The sequence below is a fragment of the Paroedura picta genome, chromosome 8, assembly GCF_049243985.1.
Source record: "Paroedura picta isolate Pp20150507F chromosome 8, Ppicta_v3.0, whole genome shotgun sequence".
Taxonomy (NCBI): domain Eukaryota; kingdom Metazoa; phylum Chordata; class Lepidosauria; order Squamata; family Gekkonidae; genus Paroedura; species Paroedura picta.
Window position 1 is genome coordinate 83,500,729 of NC_135376.1, and position 24,426 is coordinate 83,525,154.

Genomic DNA, 24,426 nt, shown 5'->3' on the forward strand with positions numbered 1-24,426 from the left:
TCTGGCCCTAGTTAAGGCCAACTGTGTTTCCTTGGGTCCAGGGATCACTAGCTAGTTGACATTGGCTGAGCGTAGCACTCTTTGGAGGGTCTAAGCAAAGAGATGGTCGCTCAGGTATGCTGGAAACAAATTGTGTATAGTCTTCAAGGTAATTATCAAGACCTTAAGCCTGATCTGGTATTCAACTGAAAGCCACTACAGCTATGGAGTATGGGCCGGATGTGAGCCCTCCAAAGTGTTCTTCTGAGGAGTCTGGCTGCTGCACTTTGGATCAGTTGTGGTTTCCGGATCAGGGATATGGACAGGCCTGCATAGAGTGAATTGCAGAAATCTAGTCTAGAGGTGATCGTTGAATGGATCACTGTGGCTAGGTGTTTAGGGGCCAAGTAGAGTACTAGTACCTTGGCTTGGCACAGGTGGAAGAATGCCAGCCACGCTACTCTTGCAACCTGTGCCTCCATAGAGAGGGAGGCATCTAGGGTCACAACTAGATTTGGGGCCAAGTGGGCCACTCACAGCTGCACCCCGTCCAGGTTGGGCAATCACGCTTCCTCGCTTGGATACTTCCTGCCCAGCCATAGGGCTTCTTTGATGGTTGAGCTTTAGGTGACTCTGCTTGACCCATCTCATCACTGCTTCCAGGGATCTGGCTAAAGATTCTGGGGGTGAATCCAGAGGGCCATCCATCAGGAGGAATAGCTGGGTATCACCTGCATATATCAAATTATAAAGCTGCAATGGAAATGTCTATACCGTGGAAAACTGAAAATGTTGTGTTATTGCACAGAGTACGTACATGTATCATACACATACCTGTTCAGGAACTGAATCAGCTGGAAAAGGTGACAAACAGAATCAGACAGAGCTGCACCCCATGTGAAATAAATAGAAGAGCATCTAAATCTTTTTATCTTTGTGCTAAGGTATGCAGAAGTCATAAATATCAAGGATTATGAACATTGGATGAAGAATATATATATTTTTAGATGCACTCCGGTACTAAACATCATTTACCACTTTTTCTTTTTGTCCAGACGGCCTGTATCGAAGCCTGAGTATATTTTCCAGAGTAGATGAAAGAAACATAACCTCCTTGACCAAAAGCTACATAGCTGCATTTAGGAACACAGAACACTAAGCTCAGCTATTCAAAAGGGTCTCGTCATCTATGATGTCACAAACATTCATAAGATCTGAACTCCCCCACACAGTCAGTGCTGGAACGTTAAGGAAAAAGGAGATCACTTTCAAGGATAGTATAAATAATGTAAGTAATTTCAGCCAGCCATATGTTATAAGGTTCTTTAATTACATTAAAGTACTCAGAGTTTTCAGTTGTATAAAGTTTAAATGTTCAAATATGTGGGCAATCCTACCTAATGTGATCATATGAGAATGCTTCTGTCCAAATACACTTGTTTTATTTTCCCCAGAATTTGTGTTCTACCTTCAGCTCCCCTGCCTCCACCTTGCAGTCTTTCAGCATGGCAGAAACATGTGCTACAGATTGAAGCATAGGGTGCAGCAGCTTGCAGCTCTCTCACATGTATGGAGCATATTTGCCATTTTTACACCTTTAAATTCTGTTCACCCAATTTTATAGACTAAGATATAAATTATGCATTTAATAGTTTAAAATCAGTAATAGATGTTTGGCTGGGAAAGTATTACACCTATTTCAAATTTCCCCCAAATTTCATTACATAACTTCAAAATTTCCTGACATTTTACTTCTCTACGTGAATTGCAATTATTCTCAGGAAAAAAGGTGTGAGATTCAGTGACTGAACAGACCATCCCCTTCCTATTTGATCTCTGCCTTTCAACAACAAAGGGCCAGCTGTTGAGAAAAGGGTTCTCCTCAAGAGCAGGTTGCTCTCTGCTGTATTCATCTACTTCCCTCAGAAATAGTTCTGTCTTTCACATGGCCTAAATTCCTCCCGTAGAAGTAGTATAAAAGAAATGGCAGAATGTGTAATTCACAGGAATGACTGGCAAAGGTTACTCTGGTCAGAGATGTACCTATCAGAACAGTGCTGTAAACTATTCTCTCAAAAGCACAAAACAAGCCTCACACAATAAGGACAAAGTGTATATGACATTCCAATATACAACAGAGAAGCCAATCAACCCTAAAAACTATGTTGTTGAGAAGGCTAAATTCAAAAGGTAGCAACAGACACCACAAGAACTATACAGGGAACAGCTTTCTACTACTATTTCGTGCCAGAGAGGATACAGAAATTCATGCATTTCTCAGCCGCGGTGACAAAAATTGTATGGGAAAGTATTCTTACAAACCGTTTAAGCTAAGCACATCCACAGGACAGACATAACATATAAAGTGTCTCACCAACCTGATTAAGTATCCTTTTCATTTTTAATAACTGAGCCTTCACAGTAGTGCAGTCTTGAACCATATGCCGGAGGGTCATTTCATCAAGCATCACAGTGTTTGGCGGCAAGCCCATAAAGGGTGGATACAAGCATGGTGCTCCATAGCCTTCAAGGTGACCCACAGGAGGAGAGTCTAAATAGTTGGAGGTCCTGAAAGATGTTGGGGAGGGGGGTTAAGAACAGCCATTTATTGCTCTTTAGTAAGAAAACACGTTAGGAAAACTTGTGTGTTAGTTTAAATCAGGGGTCCCCCACGTGGTGCCTGTTAGCACTATGGTGCCCTCTGACACTACAGGGATTTTTCTTTTAGAAAGCAGGTATGGCCAGGTGGGGCAGTTGCCCAGCAAGCCTTCTTATTAGCCACTTGAAATCTGATTGGTGGTGCATAGCCACTGTGTGACTGAAAGGTAAGCTGTGGTGGCAACCATTCTATGGCTGGGCCCACCATGTCAGATTTCCAAAGGTGCCCACAGGCTGAAAGGGGTTGGGCACCCCGGGTTGAACCAAATTACATATTTAAATTAGAGTTAACAATGCTAGTGAATTCCTTTTTGATGATCAAGAAAAGCATCATTTCAAGAAAGAATAAACCAAAAATGCACTTCCTTAACCAGATTTGCTAGATAACAATAGCAAGTCACACTATGATAATCGAGTGAGTGTGTATAGATGCAACATTCATTTTTTAAAGGATTAATTTTAAAGGATATTCATGAAACAGTGAGAAATGGGAATATTAAGCAGGGGTTCCCGACTTTTTTGAGGCTGCTGATATTCTTAAAATTTTAAGAGGGGGTGGGTAAGGACATAAAAATGGCTGCCTTAAGAAACTGAGTCAAACGCAATATCTCCTTCCATATTTTGCAGAAGAATCACATGGCAAGCACATTGAACACATGAATCTGCTTTGTCCAAAGTTCCATTAAAGAAGGAAAATGATAGACTCTGGCTGTCATAAAAAATAACATTTTATTATTCTGTCCTTTGATTTTTTCACTAATGCAAAATGGGTCCCAGGTACAGAATATATGTGGAATCTCACCTTTATGGAGAAGATTGCTACAGTATACTTTGAGATAATTATATTATAGTGCTACAATATCTACAAATAAGAACAGGAGATGATTTTGGAAATAATATACTTGCCATTAGAGATCCTTACCATTTTACTTTTTAGAAATTTGAAGACAATACTGAGTAAACTTGAAAATCATTTTAAAAGTTACTAAGGTGGGATTCTACATATACTTGGATATATATTGTTGTGTTTGAAAAATATGAATGTATTTTATACTTGTATATAATATGTTTGATAATTAGGTATAAGCCACTGATGGAAGCTGTATGCAGAAAATGGGAAATTCTGTTCTGGCTTTACTGATAAAATCAAAGGATATTTATTTATTTATAATTTAATTTATATCCCGCCTCTCTTGACAAAGTCGTCTTACAGAATAAAAATATAAATCAATATCATCCATAAAATCCCTAGAATATTAAAACCCAGTTTTGACAAGAGAATAATAAACTTGTCTTTACTGATAAAATCAAAGGACATTGACTGACTTCATTTTTTACAATGCCCAGAGTCGATCTTTAGTTTGTCCGAAGTTCAGCCATTGGACTCTCAAGGTTAATATTATTTGTACTTTGGGTTGGAGGCATGATCTAACCACTGGTAGGATGCTGTTTGAGTCCAGTGACACCTTTAAGACCTACAAAGTTTGACTGAGGACATAAGTTTTCATACACAAGCACACTTCTACAGATATAAACTGGGAGGATAGCAAGCCTGGAAAAGGAAGGGGCAGGCTTCTACTCCTGACTGTTCATCTCCCTGCCTGCAACAGCCCATCTCCCCAAACTCTAAGACTGGAAAGAAAGCTCTCCCCATGCTTTGAAAAAGAAACTATGAAAAAGAAACAGTCAAACTCTACACCATCACTATCACTCTCTCAGTCTCATTTTATTCCATGTTCAACACTGACTGGCAAATATTCTTGGTGACACTCATAGCATTTAAATGTCTCTCGTGTTGAGGGCAGGAGGTGTTTCCCAAAACGTCTTCCCGTTAAAGAAAGTTATAAAAGCTCATTCTCAAAGAAGAGATGGGTGGAAGTCAAAAGAAAGGAAGGAAAGTCCAAGTGGGGAGCAAAGGAAAGAGTGAATAAAAAGAAATTAAGGATAGCTGGGCAGAAGGAAGAAAAGACTGGGGACTAAAAAGAAGGAAAGCCTCAAGGTGGAATGGAACCACATAATGAATGAAGAAAGCCAGGGGCTTACCAGTCCTCCTGAAAGTGGCAAGCGCTTTGATTTCAACAAAGGCATCCATTAAGAAATCCTACTTTACAATGGCTCTGCCCACCTTCTGTAGATGTCAGGAGGTACAGCTGAGTGCCTTGGTACCTGCTGTCAATAATCTGGGGAGCCCCACAATTACTAATAGGTGCCAATTTAAAAAAATGCTTCTAGATGAAAACATCACTGACAGGACTATTTTCTCCAAATAAAATCTGAGTCTTCCATCTTGCCCCCCCCCCCCATGCATCCTGATTTAGACTCTATACCTCTTTGGGAAGAAGCTCAATCTGTGCTTATGATGATCTGTAGAGCACCATATGCAGTAAGACCACTATACAGTTACCACCAATGGAATTTCTCTCTCCCCCCCTTACCTGTTAAGATCATTTCTTCCATGGTGATAGTGGTCGGTATGGCCAAGATGATAGTGCTCTTGAGTGGTCCAGCGTTGTGGTGTCCTCTTCCACAGCCCTTCCTTCTGTTGTCTGATATTTCTTTCCGGTCGCTCATAACGATTCATATTTTCGTAATCCACTGGAGTTAGGAGAAAGGTTCTTAACATTGGTCTACAATAAGAACTATTACCACTCAAATTGAAAGGAGCTGTTCATTACTGATAACTATATAGAAAGAAATGCTACTGGCAACAGGTGATGTATATACGTTTGTTACTAAACTGCTGCTAATTATTTGCCTCTTTTGTTTTTATAATATTGAAATGTTTTCTGTTTCTAATTATTGCTATGGACATCCTTATGCACAGGAAGGGTAGATTGTGTTTTAAATGTTTGAACAGGCAATGTCTGATGTGCAAAAAAGAAGAGAGGACTGCCCCTTCAGAGGGCAACAAGAAGACAATTAGACAGGACAGTGAGGTTAGCAATTTTCTCTTCTGTAAGGGACATTCTTTGTCTATCTTCAGATTGCAATATCCTGTTTCTTCTTGGAAGCTCCACACTTACTCTCTCCCTCAGCTGGTGATGCAGTTAAGACATCATCTCTGGCTCTCCTCTTCACTATCAAGTATATTAGTTTCTGAATAAAGTTTATCTACACTTTAGTCAGGTTGTATGCGTTTGCTGTGTCAGTTACTCTGCCAACATTAACTGAAGTGTCTAAATTCACCTTCAGAATACCCAAAATCTGAAACAGCCATGATTTAATACTAGGAATACTCAGTTAAGCAAAGGACTACTTCAGTTTGCAAAAATGGGAAAAAAGTCCTGAACTGATGACTTTAGAATGCATTCGTATTTCATGCTAAGGAATACTCTTGCTACTATTAGAAACTTAACACTCCAAGAAGAAGTTTTTAAACGGACACACAGCATTTCAATTCATAAGGCAGTTTTCTTCTTCTGCACAAGATGAAACAGATTTTTAAAATAGCTCTGTCACTTGGCAGAAGGTTGGTTTGTGAAAGTTTTATCTGGCAGCTACTTAAGTTACCCCAAAACGTACATTTCAGACAAACAAGCAAAGTTCCAAGAAACCCTTTAGGCATTCAAACTTACCCAAATGCTTTGTCTTCACATTGTTAGCCCTTGACTACAAGCAGCTTTTCATAACAGAGCAGTCTCTTACTCTGTGACTGAGTAGGCAGCAGTTTTGCATAAGAGTGGTAAACAGGCCTTCCTTCCTGCCCATCCCTTTCTTGCGCACTGTTGGGAAGTGAGCCCAGTTTGACCCTGTGATTTAAAACTACCGTCCTCCTTCACAGAGAACATACTTGTTGCACTAGAGCAGCTGCTATAAATAGAGTGCAAGTTTCACCCCAGTCTTAAAAATGGAACAAGGAAAATAACAAGCCTAAGAACTATTCTGACATCCTTGCTTGTATTAGAAAGAAGGTTTTTAATCATTATCGACAGACTCAAAGCATGTTTACATATTCCACGGCCCTGCATTAAAGCACTCTTAAATCTAGATCACATTCTGATAAGCTATTCAACAGGTAACAGTTTTAGTGCAAAACATCAGAAAATCTTTATGGAGAGCTTCTATAGCTCTGTGACAAAGCTCTTCTAAGCATCACGTGCCATTCATTTGCTTAAATGTTTAGTTAAAATATGATGCAGAGCAAACTGTATTACTTAGTGAGCAGGAAACACTCCTTAAAAGCAATTAAAATTCAGGGGATCATTTTAAGGTATAGTGGAAATGCAATTTGCTCAACTCTCTCCCAAACTAGATGCTTCAGAAGAAACAAGTAGTATTTTTCAGAAGCCAAGAACAGGGACCTCGTATGGCTGCTGACAGCCTTCAGAGAATCCTGAGTTCAAGGACTGCAGTGGGGTGGGTAAGCAAGTGGAGACTTATGCATTAAAACATATTAGATTTCTTTCACTAACCATTATCACAGGGCGCATCTTCTGGTAAGTCAACATCAAGCATAAGATCATCATCTTCAAGATCACATGAATCAAGGTTATTCAAGATATCCTGTAAGGGAACGATAATACATGCTGCAAAAATACATATATTCCAACCTACTTCTTCAATGTACACTTATCTGTACTATTCATATTTTACTCAGTGATTTTACTTCCCAGTCACCTGAGACATTAGCAAACCAGAATAAGAAGATATCCAACTGCAAAAATTTAAGACACATTATCTACTCAGAATTCTGGAGAAATTTCAGTACACTTGGCTCCTTTAGCCTTCCTTGGCATTTCTACAGTCTGAGAAGAGAAACACACACATCATGTGTAACATGTTCAATCCTGAACAACTGCTAAGGAATGGACAGTGAAGTCAGGCCAAAGGTTTCAGTAGAAACACCTCCAAAATCATACTCCCAGAATGAGGCATTTAAAAGCAAAACATGGAAATATTTATCTATGTGCTTTTGAAGTTGTGTTTTTTAAATAGGTTACTGGCATAACATCATTGCATATTCAATTTTATTCAATACCTGAGTAGAATATATTGAATTGGAAAATCTTTGCTTAAAGATACATTACTTCCCATTACTAAAACCACCAAAATGCATCTATCACAACAGACTGAGTAGTCCTGTATTTTACATTTACTAAGAAATCTGGCTGACTCTAACCTTGCATCATTAAGATAAAGGAAAATGGAGAAAAAGAAGTCCACTGGTAGAACACAATACAGATAAACAGTACTGAAACTGGTATTATCTGATCCAAACCGTGATCACTTTTCCCTTGGCCATAACAATGCTAAGTTCAATGTCACACAAGAGGTAGAATTAGAATTAGAAGTGAAATTTTTCCCCCCACTGTCTGAAAACTACTACCGCCTACAAAGAACAGTCCAGAAGATCCTGGTCATAAAAATGGCAGCAATCCTTCAAATGGGAGAAAAAAGGACCAATAACTGCAAAATAAAAATTTCTAGTTCTCGGCAGCTCAAAATTTGGCAACAAAGTCCCCTGTATGTCACAGAGTTCCCTGCCCCCTACATAACCAGCATGGTGTAATGTCCATACCTTCAAAAAAGAAAAGGAGGACAAATTGTAAAAATACTTCTATGAGAAGACCAGGAGCCACAAGCAGAGGCTGGGCTTGGGTCTAGTATTGCTGGTACCATGACAACCTTGTGTCAAAGTCAGGGAGGCCTTCCAGGCTAATAAACTTGCTGTCCAATCAGGAAGCAGCAGCCACTGACATTGCCTGCATCTTCAGTCTCTCTGAAGCCACAATCACAAGGGCCAGCTATCCCAGTTGTCATGGTGACAACCAATGCTACTGCTAGCATTTGTGCAACTACTATTCTTCCATCTCCTCAGTCAAGGCAGGCAAAACTAGCCAAATGAAGCTCAAAAATGTGATGAACTGGAAATTGCTGGAAAATCTATTTGGATAAATGTCAACCAGCAGCATGAATAAGACCCATCTGCACTTAAATAGGCACTTTGTACCAGCTTGTTTATTATGCACATGCTGAAGGTCAGATCCAAGTGTGCTAGAAACTGCACTCGTGTTGTTCTTAAAACCATTAGTAGTATGTTTCTTAACAAAATGGAAGCCAAAATGGCATTATCATCCTCTGTATTTGTTGGATTGTTTTTCCAGTTTTCCACAAGAAACATTAACCATCATGAGCCTCTTGTGGCGCAGAGTGGTAAGGCAGCTGTCTGAAAGCTTTGCCCATGAGGCTGGGAGTTCAATCCCAGCAGCCGGCTCAAGGTTGACTCAGCCTTCCATCCTTCCGAGGTCGGTAAAATGAGGACCCAGCTTGCTGGGTGGTAAACGGTCGTGACTGGGGAAGGCACTGGCAAACCACCCCGTATTGAGTCTGCCATGAAAACGCTGGAGGGCGTCACCCCAAGGGTCAGACATGACCCAGTGCTTGCACAGGGGATACCTTTACCTTTACCTTTATATTAGCCATCAGAACTAGAAATCATGAATTAAATAATTAGAAACATTTTAGGAAGAATCTAAAAATACTAGGCTGTATCTGTAGCGTGTGTTTACAATGGCACAGTTAATGATTTTGTGGTGCTCAATCAGATTCATTTCTTTAAGACAGGAATCAAAGCGGATGAGAACCTGAGAAACATCAGTCTTTCTCTTTATGGACTCATACTAGTGCAGCATGGCAAGGTCTGACCTCTGAAGTCCTACATTTTTGTTGCCAAAAGCAAATCTTTAAACAACAGGAAGAAGATGCAAGTGATGTCTTAATATGTATGGAAACAAAATATAAAGAAGTTTCTTGCTGCTAAAGCAAGTTTTTACCTGAAGCAGAAGCAAATATCGATGTATCTCTAAAAAGCCAGCAAGCCCTAGGATACCTAAAAATTACAAGCAACCTGCAGAGTTTTGGAGCAGCAGTCAAACTTGCTAAAAGCCAAGAATTAGTACATCAGGAGCTTGACATTTCTATGCCAGGAGGAAAAAAAAACCCTCTGGAATACTCAAACAAAAAACATTAGACTATTTTCCTTGCCTACCACACCTCCTGTTTTGTACACATTTTGACTGTACTGTGGCAACTCCTTTAACATCTGGCCACTTTCTATGAATGATTTTGGAATTAATGTATTCTATCATTTGTACTTAAAAAAGAAACAGCTGGAAAAAGCAGAAGGACACAAAAAGGGCCAAAGGGGCACAAAAAATCACTACTAGAATCGTGGTTCCTGCAATTGACAAAATAAGTTAAACCAGAGATTCCGCTATTTATTTATTTATTTTTCGATTTATTCCCCACCACTCCCTGGCCAACCCGTGGCGGATCACAGCGTCTTATAAAATCCCCATTAAAACACCCATCCTTATTTGTTGTTGTTGTTCCATATATTTCTGAAACAGCCTAGGGGGTGGGACGTGTCCGGCTGTCAAAGTTGGAATAGGGCCAATCAGGGTGCAGCGAGCTTTGCCCTGATTGGCCCTGCCCCTGCGGCTCCCACCCTCCAACTCTGGACTCTAGCCTCTTTGCTCTCAGGCGCCTCAGTGCCTGGAGCCAGCAGCAGATGAAAGGGCTCTGGCCAAAGGGTCATGGTGGAGTGCTTGCTAACGAGGGCCTCCTGGCCTGCTAGGCTGGGCCTGCTCACAAGGGCCTGCTGACTGCCTGCTAAGGAGCTCTGTCACGGGCCTGCTAATGAGCCGCCCACCCCACTTGATTTGGCTGTGACCTGCTGCCCAAGGCCACCTTAAGCTGCCTGGCCAGGGACCAGGGGAGGGGACCCTTTCAGGGCCCGTTCTTAGGAACGGGCTTTGAAGCTAGTTAAAAGACATAAAAACTCAACATAACGGAAAACCCAATCTCGATCCCCACTACTAGCGGGGTGGAGAAGGAGGTCTGATGATGTACTACTCAAACCGTGGGGTATGTCAATCTACCTTGCTAGCCCCAGCCTCAACCATAGACCTGGTGGAAAAGCTCCGTCTTACAGGTCCTGCAGAACACTGAAATATCCCACAGGGCCTGCAGCTCACCCAGGAACTTGTTCCACCAGGTGGGGGCCAGGACCAAAAAGGCCCTGGTCCTGGTTGAGACTAGGCATGCTTCCCTGGCACTGGGAATGACCAGCAAATTTTCACCCGCAGAGCATAAGGCCCTGCGGGGGGGGCATAGGGCGATAGGCGGTCCCTCAGGTATGTGGGTCCCAACCCGCTTAAGGCCTTAAAGGTTAAAACCAAAACCTTGAACCGGATCCGGACAGCAATTGGCAACGAATGCAGCTGCCTCAGCACAGGCTGGATGTGGGCCTTCCAAGATGTGCCAGCGAGGACCCTAGCAGCTGCATTTTGCTCTAGCTGAAGTCTCCAGATTAAGGACAAGGGTAGGCACGCGTACAGCGAGTTACAGAAATCTATTCTGGAGGTGACCGTTGCATGGATTACTGTGGCCAAGTGTTCGGGGGACAGGTAGCGCACTAGTAGTCCAAACTGCTGCTCAATGTAAGCAGACATGCCTAAAGTTAATGACATGTGTTTTGAGTTGCATATTTGGACATCTGACTGCACAGAGAGGGGAGACATGAAAGCAGACATCCTGTATGCCTTGATTAATGTTTAAGCCACCAAACTAATCTTCTAAATAACAGCACAACAATGTTCCTTTGCTGCCATCTAGTCTCCACTAGTGAATTTACTAAGCATTGAAGTGGTCTCAACCACACAGAATTCAATCTACTAAAAAATTCAGAGAAGCATTCCTTAAATTGATGGGTAGATGCTTAGGTAATCTATTCAGAGTCAGAAAAGGATTAACGCCTCCCCCCAAATTTGTCAACTGCCCCATCCTGACAAAAAAAGAGGACTATTTATCTACTGCTATATTTGTCTAAATTATCAGCCCCTCACAGCAAAGATATTGCCACTATGATGAATGCCCTTGTAACATCTATATTAAGATTAGTGCAATCTGCTCTGTATAGGGTTGCCTTTGAAGGCTGTCCAAACACTACAGTTGATACAAATTTGCTTAGCAGATTGTATAACCAAGCCAGCATGTTAATAGCTGATACAAAAATTGCCAACATGCTGGTCATTTACCCCAATAATCTAGGCTTTCTCTTTTCCTTGTCCTGTATTCAATTCTTCCAGATCTTGCAAGCAGTAAGATAAAACCTTTCCCTCTTGATTTTTCTCCCTCTTTTCCACATGTTTCTCATTATACTGGTTCTGCTGGGCTTCTAACTCTCCCCCTTGCTTGGACTAACATTCTACGTTTGACATCGCCTAGCATTTCCCCAATGGCTCTGCGTTTGTTGGGCACTGTACAGTGCCCTGCTGCTGCTGGGGCCACACACACACACACACACACACACACACACACAGCTTGAACTTTTATTATGTGCTTGACATCAGCCGGCATTGCCACAATAGTACTGGATTCTGCTGTGCACTGTGATTGCACTAGCACTGCTGGTACTCTGTACCCTGCACTGGTTCTGCTGGGCTTGCAAAACTGCTCCTTCCATTCAGTTTTTACTGCAGAGATTCCTTAGTTTGACCTTTGAAAACAATGGAGGATGGAGACACCCTTCTTTGGAAGGATAGTGTGTTTCTGGTGAAGCTTGTGATGACTATTTGGATAGTAAAACTTAGTGAAAGTTAGTACACAGGTAGACTCCTAGCTCTCAAAATGCTTTGTGGGTATTTGGGATGGTCAGTTCTTGGGCTTCAAAGTGCCTGCTCAGAACAGGAGTGATGTGATGCATTTTTATTCTTTTAGCATAATTTATTAGGGCAACCCTGCAGATATTTCAAAGCAGGAGACATTTGGAGATGGCAAAGTATTGCCTCCCTCCACATTGGCCTGGCTTAGCTTCTGAGATCTGGTGAGATCAGGCTACTCAGCTCAAGGTTAGGCTGAGAGTAAGGTGACTGGCCCAAGGTCACTCAACAAGCTTCAGCACAAGTGGGGGTTTGAACCTGGATATCCCAGATCCTAGTCCGACACGTTAACCATTACAGCACGCTTGCTCTCACGATGGAACAGTGTTTTGGAATTTGAATTTTTTACTGGTATAATTATGTATACAAAGTCAAATAAAATCCATTTTTCACAAAGTTTTTTTTCTGGCCACTGAAACAAAGTTTGCGTTCATTAGCCCCTGTATGACAAATCTTTGTTCTGCTGCTTCAGACCACCACAGCTACCCATCTGAATCTATTTTCTGGAAATTATTATTATTTGTTTGATTTCATGATTCAATGCTGAAATTAAAAACAAAAAAAAATAGATATTGGTTGACTCAACCAAAAACAGTCACAAAAAAAGCATCCCTTCAGCAACAGTGAAGCAGATCATTCAATCATTCCCAAAGGCTCTCTCCACTAAAAAGGAGAAATAGAGTGTGTGTGGCTGCATGTGTGGTAGCCATAACCTCAAAAAGCTAAGCAATAAACCACTAAAAGTAACATTCAGGAAACAATTGGAAATTGTGCAATTGTTCACTGTCATATTCAACCACAAGAACCTAAGCTTTAATATTATGTCAATTAGTCTATGTACTACAAATGTAAAAAGTTGCTATTCTTTAATTAAGTAGTAGAAATTCAACACCCTGGATAAATTATGCAAATTAAATCAAATTTTGTAAATTATGTTCTGACCTCTGCAAGGATGATATCTGCACATCATTTGAAAATAAATTATTTTGCCTGGCCAGTTAGAATAGTTCTGAAAACTATAGGAATTAAGGATGGGCATTAACCAGGGTATGAACCAAATTTTCCCATTAATATACTGCAGTTTGGGGGAAACCGCCTCCCCTGAACATTTCCCAGACTCTTGTCTGGTTTGGAGGTTCAGCTGGCAGCCATTTCAGGCTGACAGCAAACAGGCATGTTTCACTCCCCCCCCCCTTCCAAGCAGGAGGGAGTAAAATGGAGGATTCAAAAGGCTACCAGCCATTTAAACCTAACAGCTGACAGGTCTGGCATTTGCTATCAGCCTGAAATGGCTGGCAGTCATTTTAGTGGTTCCTTTGGATTCCTCTAGCTGGGAAAGAGGGAGCGAAACAGATCAGCCTCTACAAACTGGTTCATTTCAGGGCTTTGGGCAAGGTTGTTTAGGTGTTTGGCTCAAGAACACCCAGAACCAAATTGGATTTTTCTGGTTCATGCCAATCCCTATAGAGAATTATCAATAGTCATACTAACAGATGACAAAAACTTGCAACAGTTGGCTACATTGTTAAAAAATCCTTAAGCAGTTTAGAAATTAATGGATAAGAGAGGAATAACTATAACTGTGTACATCCTCCTCCATTTGTTTTCAGTTAGTGAAATGGATGTGGTTGTATACAGGTTCTAAATTTCATAATTTATTGAAGTTTTTACTATTTTATACATTTTATTACTGTTTTGCTCATTGTAAGGAAGACCAACAAGCTACGCAAAGCAATAAAACCTACCATCTCTCTGACAAATGAATTTTAGCTGCCATCGCCCATATTTTTTTTTAATCTAATCCTATTAGCTAGAAGTAGCTGCGGTTAATATGACCTTACACTCTGTCCAAGAGACAAGTATTTGCTTATATGAAGTTTGTCTGAAACACTAATAATTTGTCCCTTGACAAAGCCAGCAGGCGAAACGTGTTGGTACTTATATGAAGTAAGAATTAAAAAACATTTGAAACTGAAGAGAGATGACTCTATTTGGATTTATCATTGACATATTGGTGTCCCAGTGCATCTGTACTATTTCATAGTTGTTTCTTCACTGGAACCTACCCCTCCCACAGTTCATTCATTTTTACCTTACATATGAAATATTTGGCAAATATGTTCCTGAAACGGTTATAAGGGACCTGGCCATAGTATGAGTTACCAATGCCAAAAAGAAGGTGAAATGGAAATTGCTGTTGTAAGGATAAGAAGCTTGGATCATGCATGTGCACGAAATCTCATACCTTGAATAAAACTTTATTGCTCTTAATGGTTCCACTGGACTCTAAATTTGTTTTATTTGAAGCTTTAAAAACAACTGGCCAATTTACAGATCACTAATCATTTTCAGGTAAGCTTCCTGGCACAATTCTTACGTGTGTTCACTAGGAGGCAGCAGAGTGAAGAACGCTTGGCCAGCAGAACCATCTCTCCAGAAGAAACCAACGTCCTTTTAAATCTAGCCACAGCACTACACAGGTCTCTTAAAGCAAGCCTTTTATTTCAGAGGGGGAAACTAGATTCTGCAGAGCTCTCTGTAGTGAGCTAGAAGAGGCTGTCTCCCAAAAGAAGATAAAAAAGGAGCCCTGGCCTTCTACAGTGGGGGGAGAACGACCCATTCACCAAAAATGTTCTTCTCAAAGTCAAAGGGTACTTTGCTGCCTCACATTATTGGTATCTATCATCAGATGAGGTTTCTATCACGGTAACAGTAACTCCGTTTCAGCTTATTTTGAAAGAAAATCAACTTTAAAAAAAACCTTGTGACATGCAATACTAAATAATTTAATATTGTCATAATTTAGCCTTGTTTAGGATTTAGCTCTCTGCTTCCATATGCTGCATGCCCTCCTACAGAGTGTTGTGATGTTGCACATTGCTTTTGAAGAGAAATCAGAGAGAAGCAGCGAGATGGAGGACTGTTCCTGGGGAGCTTGCTAACAATGGCACAATATATTGTGAGCGAATGCCATTATAGTAAAAGCAGGGCAAGAGCACATGGTCTACACCAGGGGTAGTCAAACTGCGGCCCTCCAGAGGTCCATGGACATCTGGAGGGCCGCAGTTTGACTACCCCTGGTCTACACTCTCGGTGTTTCCCATGTGGCAGGTACACAGCCATTGTGAATAAGGAATATGAAGGTAGCTGTCTTCCAAAAAGGCTGAGGGCAGGACACTGAAGTGTGCCAGAGTGAGTATTATTATTTAGGGACTTCTAATGCTGTTAGGTAGTCTGCTGGCTGAAAAGGGGTTTGAGTAAGATATATTACAGTGGGATGCCGCTGCAGCCAGGCCCGGTCAGCCTGAAAGGCCAGGTTAAAAATCCATTGCTTAAGTATTCCTTTGGCTTTCTGAAAGTCTAGCTGTAACAGGGCTGAAGGGGAGCAGTTTCAGAAACCATCTACTGTTACCGAGCACTTATCTTACTATTGGGACAGAACACCTATACATTCATAGTATGCACACCTGTTAGGTCTCACCATTAGAGCTCATAAACCAAGACAGCATTTGTAGCTGAATGCTGCAAGGAACATGGGTGAAGGTTCATCAATCTGCCTAATATTTCCCTAGAACACAGTATGAAAACCAGTGCCCTAAGTCAAGGGTAGCCAGAAGGTCACTTAGAAGTGACCAGTCATTCTCCAGGCAAATCAAGGCAGTTCTCTGCCTCTCCTTCAGGAACACTGCTGTCATCATTTTCTTGTCCTCCTCCCTAAAGCTATGCAGCAGCTTCTCTCTTCTGTACAAAGAAAGAGCTCACATGCACTAAAATAGAAAAGCACCAGTACCCTTTTCCCATCCATCTCTCTTTTCACATGCTGGCACAAACCCTTGCCTAGGGCTTAAAAAATTAAAATTAAATAGCACCCAGAATAAAGCCTGTTCTAAGTAATGAATTGTACATCTCACTTGGATCCATTCTCCAAGATAATGCAGAAGCTAACTAAAGCCTAACTTTTTTGGAAAGCCCAATAAAATCTTAGTTCAACAAAATAACCAATCCTAGGAAGCAGGAATATAAGTAGAAAGTTAAGACAAAGGTATCACATCAAATATAGTGCTACCAAACATTCAATCTATATATATTTTTAAAGTGCATGATGTCACCGTGCTAGAGTCAGCAACTACAGTCTTTGCTGGCGTATAAGACTACTTTCCCCCCCTGAAAAACATGCCTCCAAGTGGGGGGGGGGTCGTCTTATACACTGGGTGCACTTCAGTTGGGACAGCTTCCCATAGTGGCCCATAGTACTGTATTTTGAGTGGAAATGTTGGGGGGTCGTCTTATACGCCGGCAAATACGGTAATATAAAACTTCACTAAGCAGTTAAAAGGCAAAAAATGTAATCACATTTTTTACCAAATACAGGTATATGAAATATGCAACGTTATAATGTAAAACTATTTACCACTTGTACAAAGGCTGTTTTTCCCCTATTCTTAATTACAATAATATATCAGAACCAAAAATAAACTCAAGTAAACAAGTGTGACCTACTAATGATTGGTGGCCTTCACTAGTTAGTAAATGAACATTTAAGTGGACTAGTCTCCCAATTAAAGCTTGCTGCCCTGATTACAATGGCACCTTGTCTTCTCAGTTCTATAAAATGAATTATCTTTAGGCTATTTTCCCACTGGTAATTAGTCTTGTAGCTACATCAAAGCTATAAGACTAATTTTCTGCATCAGTTCATGATTTGAAGCAAACAACAATGCCAGAAAACAGCTGGAAAAACCTGAGAAGCCCCCCAGACATTACTGAATAGAAATTTAACTCCAGGAGAGTCAAGATTAACATGTGATTTGCATGTAAAACAAACCACAGTTCTAATTTTGAAAATGCCCCAGGAAACTTCAGGATTGTGTGCTTGTGCTTGTGTGGAAATGCCTAATGCTAACCCTAAGCATAATGTAAAATACTACAATTCATTACATTGATAAGAAAATTATGGGCACGATTTACTTCATCCACAAATGATCACAATACAGCTTGATAGAACCCATCTTAGCACCACTAGAACAAGAAGAGTTTGTTCTTATATGCCACTTTTCTCTACCAGGAGTCTCAAAGCGGCTTACAGTCGCCTTCCCTTTCCTCTCCCCACAACAGACACCCTGTGAGGTGGGTGAGGCTGAGAGAGCCCTGATATTCCTGGTCGGTTAGAACAGCTTTGTCAGTGCTGTGGTGAGTGAAGGTCACCCAGCTGGCTGCATGTGGAGGAGGAGCAGGGAATCAAAACAGGCTTGCCAGGTTTGCCAGTCAGCGAGGAAATGTCATGAAAAAATGAGCACTTTTCATGTTACTCATATAGGCAGTCTTCTCCATGTCCTATAGTTTAGTTCTGTTCCCTAAAGTCCCAGTACACTGCCTGCCTACGGACCCATGCACACAACATGGGGGGAAGCTTAATTGAAAACTTCAATATGCAGGAAATGCATCCACTGTGCAAGTATATCATGGCATTTTTAGAACTTTCAGATAAAACAAACTTATAAAGCAACTGTAGGACTAGCTTTTGTAATTAATAAAGATCACTGTATTAATGTCTAACATCACATACTTTGCAAGTCAAAAAATAAAACAACACATCAACTATGAAAGTTTCCAGCACTAACAGGGCAATCTTATATCCTCTATCCTCCACACTCAATGGGGCTAACTCCCAGAAAAGCATACACTGCGGTGTGATCTGAGTCAATCAACAAATGTATATTATTCTGCAATTCATAGTATACAGCCCAACGCTCGTCAGCTTAGGCTATAGAAACCAACGTAGAATTCAAAGCTTAATGTAGTAATACCATTAAACGTTAAACCCTTTAAACGATCAGTGATTATCCATTTGTACAAAAGTGTAGTGCCCTTTAAATTATGCATTACTTTATATGTGTCATATGATAAATAATAAATCTAATCTCCCTTTGTCTTTGCTACTCCATCCCTTTGTCCTGTCTGAATTTAGATGGCAAGCAGGAGCCTGACTTTAGCTTATTTCAGAAACTGTGAACCATAAGAGATATACATACTATACTGTTCATTTCAGAAGAGTCATAACTTCCACACGGATGGACATTTCCAATGGGCTCCAGTCCTTCTTCATCCCACATATAGGTTCCATCGGAGCTATCAGATGGCGAAAGCTCAAAGGAGGAGCCAGCTCTGTAGTCCATGTCAGAGGAAATCACATTGGTCCCAGAAGGATGCTTTGCACTTTCGCTCTTGTCATCGACTGCTTAAGCACACACAAAAAAAGTTAACACCATAATTGAACTGTGCATGCATTACACAAATGTAATTTTGAAGAACAGGCCCTTTTCAAATGTTATTTCTAAGAGCAAAATCTTAAAACAAATGACGGACTAACTGACTCAAGCAGATAAACTCTGAGGTTATCCTGCAATCAGATGACAAATATTTAGGAATGTAAAGATCATTGCATTTTGTAGATAAGAACCATGCAGTTTACTGCTAGTTATCTGTTAACTCTGATGTCAACTGGAACAAGTAAAATGGAACACTACCACTAAGGTTCCTTTTAGGTGAAGAAAACACTGACAATTGGGTACTCTCCTACCCACAAGCCCTGGAGACAGGAAATAGGTTGTTCATTCCATCTCTAGTGGGGACGGAATGATGGTGGTAAAGAAAATGATTGCAACCTTCTGATTGATCATGCAGTTATTAGAAATTGACTATAGTTCTGCATATTGGTTTGACTGTTCTTATCAAGAGAACAATATGGGATCCTCCCCAATATGTAGCTTCCCATGAGCTGGAGGAGGGAGTTTTTGAGCAGGTTCAAGCTAGTCTTATCTTATGCACCAAGACCAGAAGGCATGAGTAAGCCATTACAATCTAAACTTTGGGGGCTGGGATTGATGCCAGACAAAGACCCAGATCCCTGCCAGCAGTTCCTGAAAGGCTGGCGTAAGAGCTGTAGAGTGGAGGAGGATTGGGAGGTATTGGCCCCAGGCTATTGGCTCATCCTGCAATCCCAACCTCCAAGGGAAGGCATTTAACACGATGTAGTCCTATTGTTCTCTCTGCAGACATGGGAACTTCCCTCTGTCTATATTTCTTCTGCAGTAAAGATATAAAAAGGTTTTTCTCTCAGTATGATTCATTGGGGATGGCCAAAAGAACCCTAATTTGGCCATTTGGCTATCAGGAGTGCCCACCATCCTCAGTTCAGAGACTTCGTTCACTACTGTAGCTCATCAAAAGTGTGTCTTCTTCAAAAATGAACTGTAGTTCTGTGAGAGGGAGCAGTCACAAATACATTACGATTTATATGCAAGCTAACAGAAGGCGAAAAAAAGTTTCCAACAGCATAGACCATTATAAATTGGAACAACGCAGGATGAACCTGAAGTGGCATTGATGAATGTGGAAGCCAAAATCTATGTAACAGCTTTACAAATATTGGAAACTGGAACAGTGGTTTTGAAAGGATGACTAACACCCTCTCTCCCTCAGAAGACACTACAGTGCCTGATGAAGCAGCAGGAGAAACCACTGAGGCCATTGCAGTAGGTGAACAGAGGTACTGGAGAAATAAAAACCAGAAGAAAAGCGGCCACCTTTCTTTCTCTTTGTCTTTTTTAAGAACACAAGAGTAGCCATACCCAGGAAGTATAGTTACACAAAGGAAGAAACAGTTTAAGAGTTTTAATGTGGTACTCTTTCCTTGCCCTGCTTTCAGGAAGAGACAGGAAGTAACTGAGGATGGTGGAGACAAAAGAAACCTTTTTTTTTTTTTTTGCCTCCAGGGATTGGGGGTAGTAGAGTACCCAGCTGTCAGACAGCCCTCCTCTCTTTAAGTCAAAATATGTTTCCCTTCCTCTATAAAACTAAGGGGACTTAAAATATGCTTAGCTACAGATAGATAATATGTATGAAACAATGGAAAGGATCTATCAGTGTGATAGTTCTGACAAACTGAACAGCAAGCCGTTAGCCTAAGAACAGCAATAGGAGAAAATGAAACTGCAGAACACACAACTGTACGTGTTCAATTAACTGTGGTTCTCCATAGCAATAAAAGTTTATTTTGCAGATCAGAGTTCCTTCATATCACTGCCTTTAAAAATTCTTCTTAGCACCTTATCTGCAGATGGTAAAACAATGTAACATGAAGTATCCTCAAACTAGTTTGGCATCTTACTGTGTGCCCAGCATTTTAAAAAACAACAAAAACCCAAAAAATATCTTCAGGAAGAACCAAAAAGTATTTCTATTGATTTATTTATGTTGTATCTGCAGTGTCCTGCATGAGGTAGCTACAATCTTCATTCCTTATTATTTGTAACTTAAGCTGCAAGATCCCCTATGACCGTATTTATTTGAAAAGGATTATGAATGCAAGGTATCTATTCCCCTCAAAAAAAGTTACAAAGAAGTTACATAAACGTAACAAAGTTACAAAATGTAACAATCAAAAATGTAAGATGCCCTTTCTCTTGACAGCACATATGGGAAAAAACTCATCTTTCAGATAAATATGGTTAAATGACAGTAGCAGCAGCTATCTTATATAAAAAGAAAAAAAATCATATTTACCAGATACACGAATATCCAGCCACTCATCAGAATTACAATTGGATCTCTCATTTTCCTTAAGAGATAGAAGTTGATCTAATGGTATTTCATTTCCATACTCGAACTGTTGATCAGATACTTCCTCTTCTTGAATTCGGAGTGTTCTGTTTCGATAGTCTAGATCTACAAAATCATCACTGAAGTCTTCACTCAGATCATTTTTATCAGAAGATGATAAGGAAGATATAGATATTTCATCTACATCACCATCTGTGCAAATAACTTTTCCACCATCTTCTACCAAATTACACGCGATTTCACTAACTTCTTGTCTTTTGCTGTTCTGTGTACCTTTCACATCAGTATCTCCATGAATATTTACTGATATCGAAGAAGAGTCCTCTAAGCATTTTTCAGTGTCATTATTTGAGCTGCCGTACACTGGAATCCCTCTACCCAAATGTTGGTTGCTTGGCTTCAATAAAGAAGGACGACCTGCTCTAAATTTTAAAGATGGTGCATCCCCAGAGCCATTGGACAGTGGCGGTTTCTTCACTCCCAAGGTCCCTAAAGTAGTATAAGATCTGGGAAGCCCATACCTTAGAGGTTTATTACCATTCGGTATCTCCAGCTGCCGAGCATTTCTTGACAACAGATTTGATCTCTGCGATGTTCTAATAGCTAGGTGTTGATTTTGATAAGGCCTTGTAAGATCCACAGCTCTGTTAAAAGAATGTGACCTGGTTAAGGAAGCAGGGGGCAAGAGGCTCTTTTGAATGGAATGAGAAAAGCTTTGTGACCTAACCATTTTTTCACAGGAAGATTTAACATTGTCTGTTGACTTTGATAGACTCTCGCCTGAGCTGCTTCTTGTGGTGGTAGAATTGCCTCTAATCCTCTGCAAGTCTACAGTTGCCTGGGGACCACAAATGCCATTCAAGTGTGATCTTGGAGCATTCAGTCCAGAATACAAAGTCCTGCCTAACAGTGAACTTTTGGTGAATTTAGCTGAACGAGGCTGCCCAGGTAAAGACTTTTGGCTTAATTCTTCTGCAGAAGACACAAACATGCTGCTTTGTTTTCCAGTTTGTGAAGATGTACTGTGTAAACCTATCCTGAGCTCTTTACCAGCTGTTCCTTGAGACTGAGGGCACTTATCAGAATCAGTCAATCTTTCACTGGGATCGTGACAGGAGCTAGGTTCACTACTGATCTGGTCACCCAGTGGGTACTTACTTGATTTTCTCCAGTTAAAAGAAAAGGAAGACATACGAAGAGTGCCATTGTGCTTGCTGAGATTTTTGTCAACGCTCTGAGTATTCCCTGATAAATTAAGAGCTGTCCCATTGGGAATGGTCTGTAGGATACTTCCAACAGGTTTGGTGCCATACTTTGGTAACCTGGAAACCAAGGATGCCCTGACAGGATTTTTTTCTTCCATGAGCTATAGTCCTTCCATGAGAGCTAGCCCTTGAATGCTGCTTGACTCTGGAGAGAGGGAGATAAAAATATAACTAAAATTAATACACTTTAAAGACATCTGAACAATACAGTTGAAGTGGCAACCCAGGCAATTGAAAGACATTTGTGCTTCACATAATGGCAAACCTTTCAGGAAGAGACCAAGTAAGCTTGCAAAATACAACCATTTTGAAATTATATCACTAAGGAAAAGGCATGGAGTTGGATCAAGATCCTCATAAATTAGTTAATGGTGTGACAATCCTTAACATCTCACACTCATGGGGATATTTATTACTTACTTTAGCACATGCACAGAAATGGGCTTCACAGGAATGAGCAACACATTCAGTGTTTTCCACCCTATTTGGACTTTCAGGCCTACATTAAGCAATCATGTTAAAAGTTATGCTGAGCAAGCCACATGTGATGTTAAAGCTGGCTTCAAATCCACTGTACTTCCTAAGTGCTACTCCTTGTCCAGAGTTCTCATTGATTACAAACAACTCCTATCTCGAGAAGTCATGCAGTATTTCCTAGAGCTCCACAGCAACAGCTACAATTTATCCATTCAATACTTCAGAGCTATTAACAACTACTGGCATGAAAAATAGCAACATTTCCTCTCAGAGAAAGCCAACACTAAGCAGGACCAGGTGTTCCCCTATGAAGGAGAAAGTTATTCTCACATACATAAAGGAAAAGGAAAATTGGATGTGTGAACTGGCGATCTTATGATAAAAACAGAATTTCAGATTTTAAAGAGAGAGCAGAACTGAGCACACGGCATATAAACTGATGAAGTGCCAATTCACGCATTACTCTGTGTCAACAGACAAACATAGTTTGGACGGGGGTAAAATTAGACTAAAGCTACCGAAGAATCATAGCTACCAGATTAAAGTAAAAAACAAATCCTTCTTATAGCAAGTTGTTTCTGTTGATTCCGCTAAGAACAGCAGGCAGTTTTAGAGCTAGAAATGGGTCAACCAAAACCCTACAAATCCTCATCTACTCTGATCACAAGCTTTTATCGGAAGCAATTTGTTATAAAGGAAAAGGGAGGAGGGGAAACATTCTACAGAAAGCAAGGAACAGACATCTAGCCCCAGTCATGTTAATGTGTTTTGAAAAGAAGACCTAAATAATAAATATTAACGGCTGGCTGCTATGGGTTATAAGAAGAGCTTACTGTAACATTCTAAACAACTGAAGAGTCAAATCAATCTCCAGTCAACTTTCATCCTGTGGTTTCAAGCTAGTTATGACCTACATTCTTTAATGGGAAATGTAGGTCACCTGAAACATAGTTTAATACAGGCTTGACAATAACTATTCAGTGTTCTCTCCCTCTTGTTCCATTCAGAAGGCAGCTACACCAGCTCTGTATTTCCAGCAGCCCCTTTCCTTTGTGGAATAATGCCTGATATAGCTCAACCAAAGCTGTAGGAAGAAAGCTATACAGAACTATAGTGGTTGTTGTTGTTGTTGTTGTAGCTCTACTCCAACAGCGGGGGCTTGTCAGGAGGCAATTTTTAATTGCTAAGGTGGAAGTGAAGTTCAAGAAACATATTATTTACTTCTTTAATTTATACACCGCATTTTCACCCAGTGGGGACCTAAAGTGGCTTACCCTGTTCTCCTCCCAACCATTTTGCCCTCTCAAGAACATTGTGAGGAATCATAGAATCATAGAGTTGGAAAGGGTCATACAGGCCATCTAGTCCAACCCCCTGGTCAACGCAGGATCACCCCAAAGCATCCTAAAGCATCCAAGAAAAGTGTGTATCCAGCCTTTGCTTGAAGACTGCCAGTGAGGGGGAGCTCACCACCTCCTTAGGCAGCTTATTCCACTGCTGAACTACTCTGACTGTGATTTTTTTTCCTGATATCTAGCCTATATTGTTGTACTTGTAGTTTAAACCCATTACTGTGTGTCCTCTCCTCTGCAGCCAACAGAAACAGCATCCTGCCCTCCTCCAAGACCCATTATGCACGGGGGGAATAACGCACATTCGGGGTGGAATGGCGGCGACTAAAATCACGGATAATGCACGGTGCCGGCTGCAACCGGCTGCAGCTTTGGTGCATGCCGCCGAAAAAGCCGCGTTAGCGAAACGCG

At 40.8% G+C, this 24,426-nt stretch overlaps 1 protein-coding gene across 7 annotated transcripts in view; it reads right to left on the reverse strand.

Moving 5' to 3' along the window:
• Positions 1 to 24,426, reverse strand: part of CCSER2 (coiled-coil serine rich protein 2) — a 66,341-nt gene that overhangs the window by 32,002 nt on the left and 9,913 nt on the right. For 5 of the 7 annotated variants that reach the window (XM_077350634.1, XM_077350631.1, XM_077350632.1 and 2 more), the window contains exons 2-6: positions 20,865 to 22,331; positions 18,332 to 18,537; positions 7,050 to 7,140; positions 5,073 to 5,232; positions 2,358 to 2,547 (exon numbers count right to left, since the gene is read on the reverse strand). In XM_077350634.1, the coding sequence (XP_077206749.1) occupies positions 2,358 to 2,547; positions 5,073 to 5,232; positions 7,050 to 7,140; positions 18,332 to 18,537; positions 20,865 to 22,284 (2,067 nt within the window). In that variant the 5' untranslated portion in view covers positions 22,285 to 22,331. The remainder of the gene's footprint in view (positions 1 to 2,357; positions 2,548 to 5,072; positions 5,233 to 7,049; positions 7,141 to 18,331; positions 18,538 to 20,864; positions 22,332 to 24,426) is intronic. The other 2 variants (XM_077350633.1, XM_077350636.1) reach the window with 1 other exon arrangement.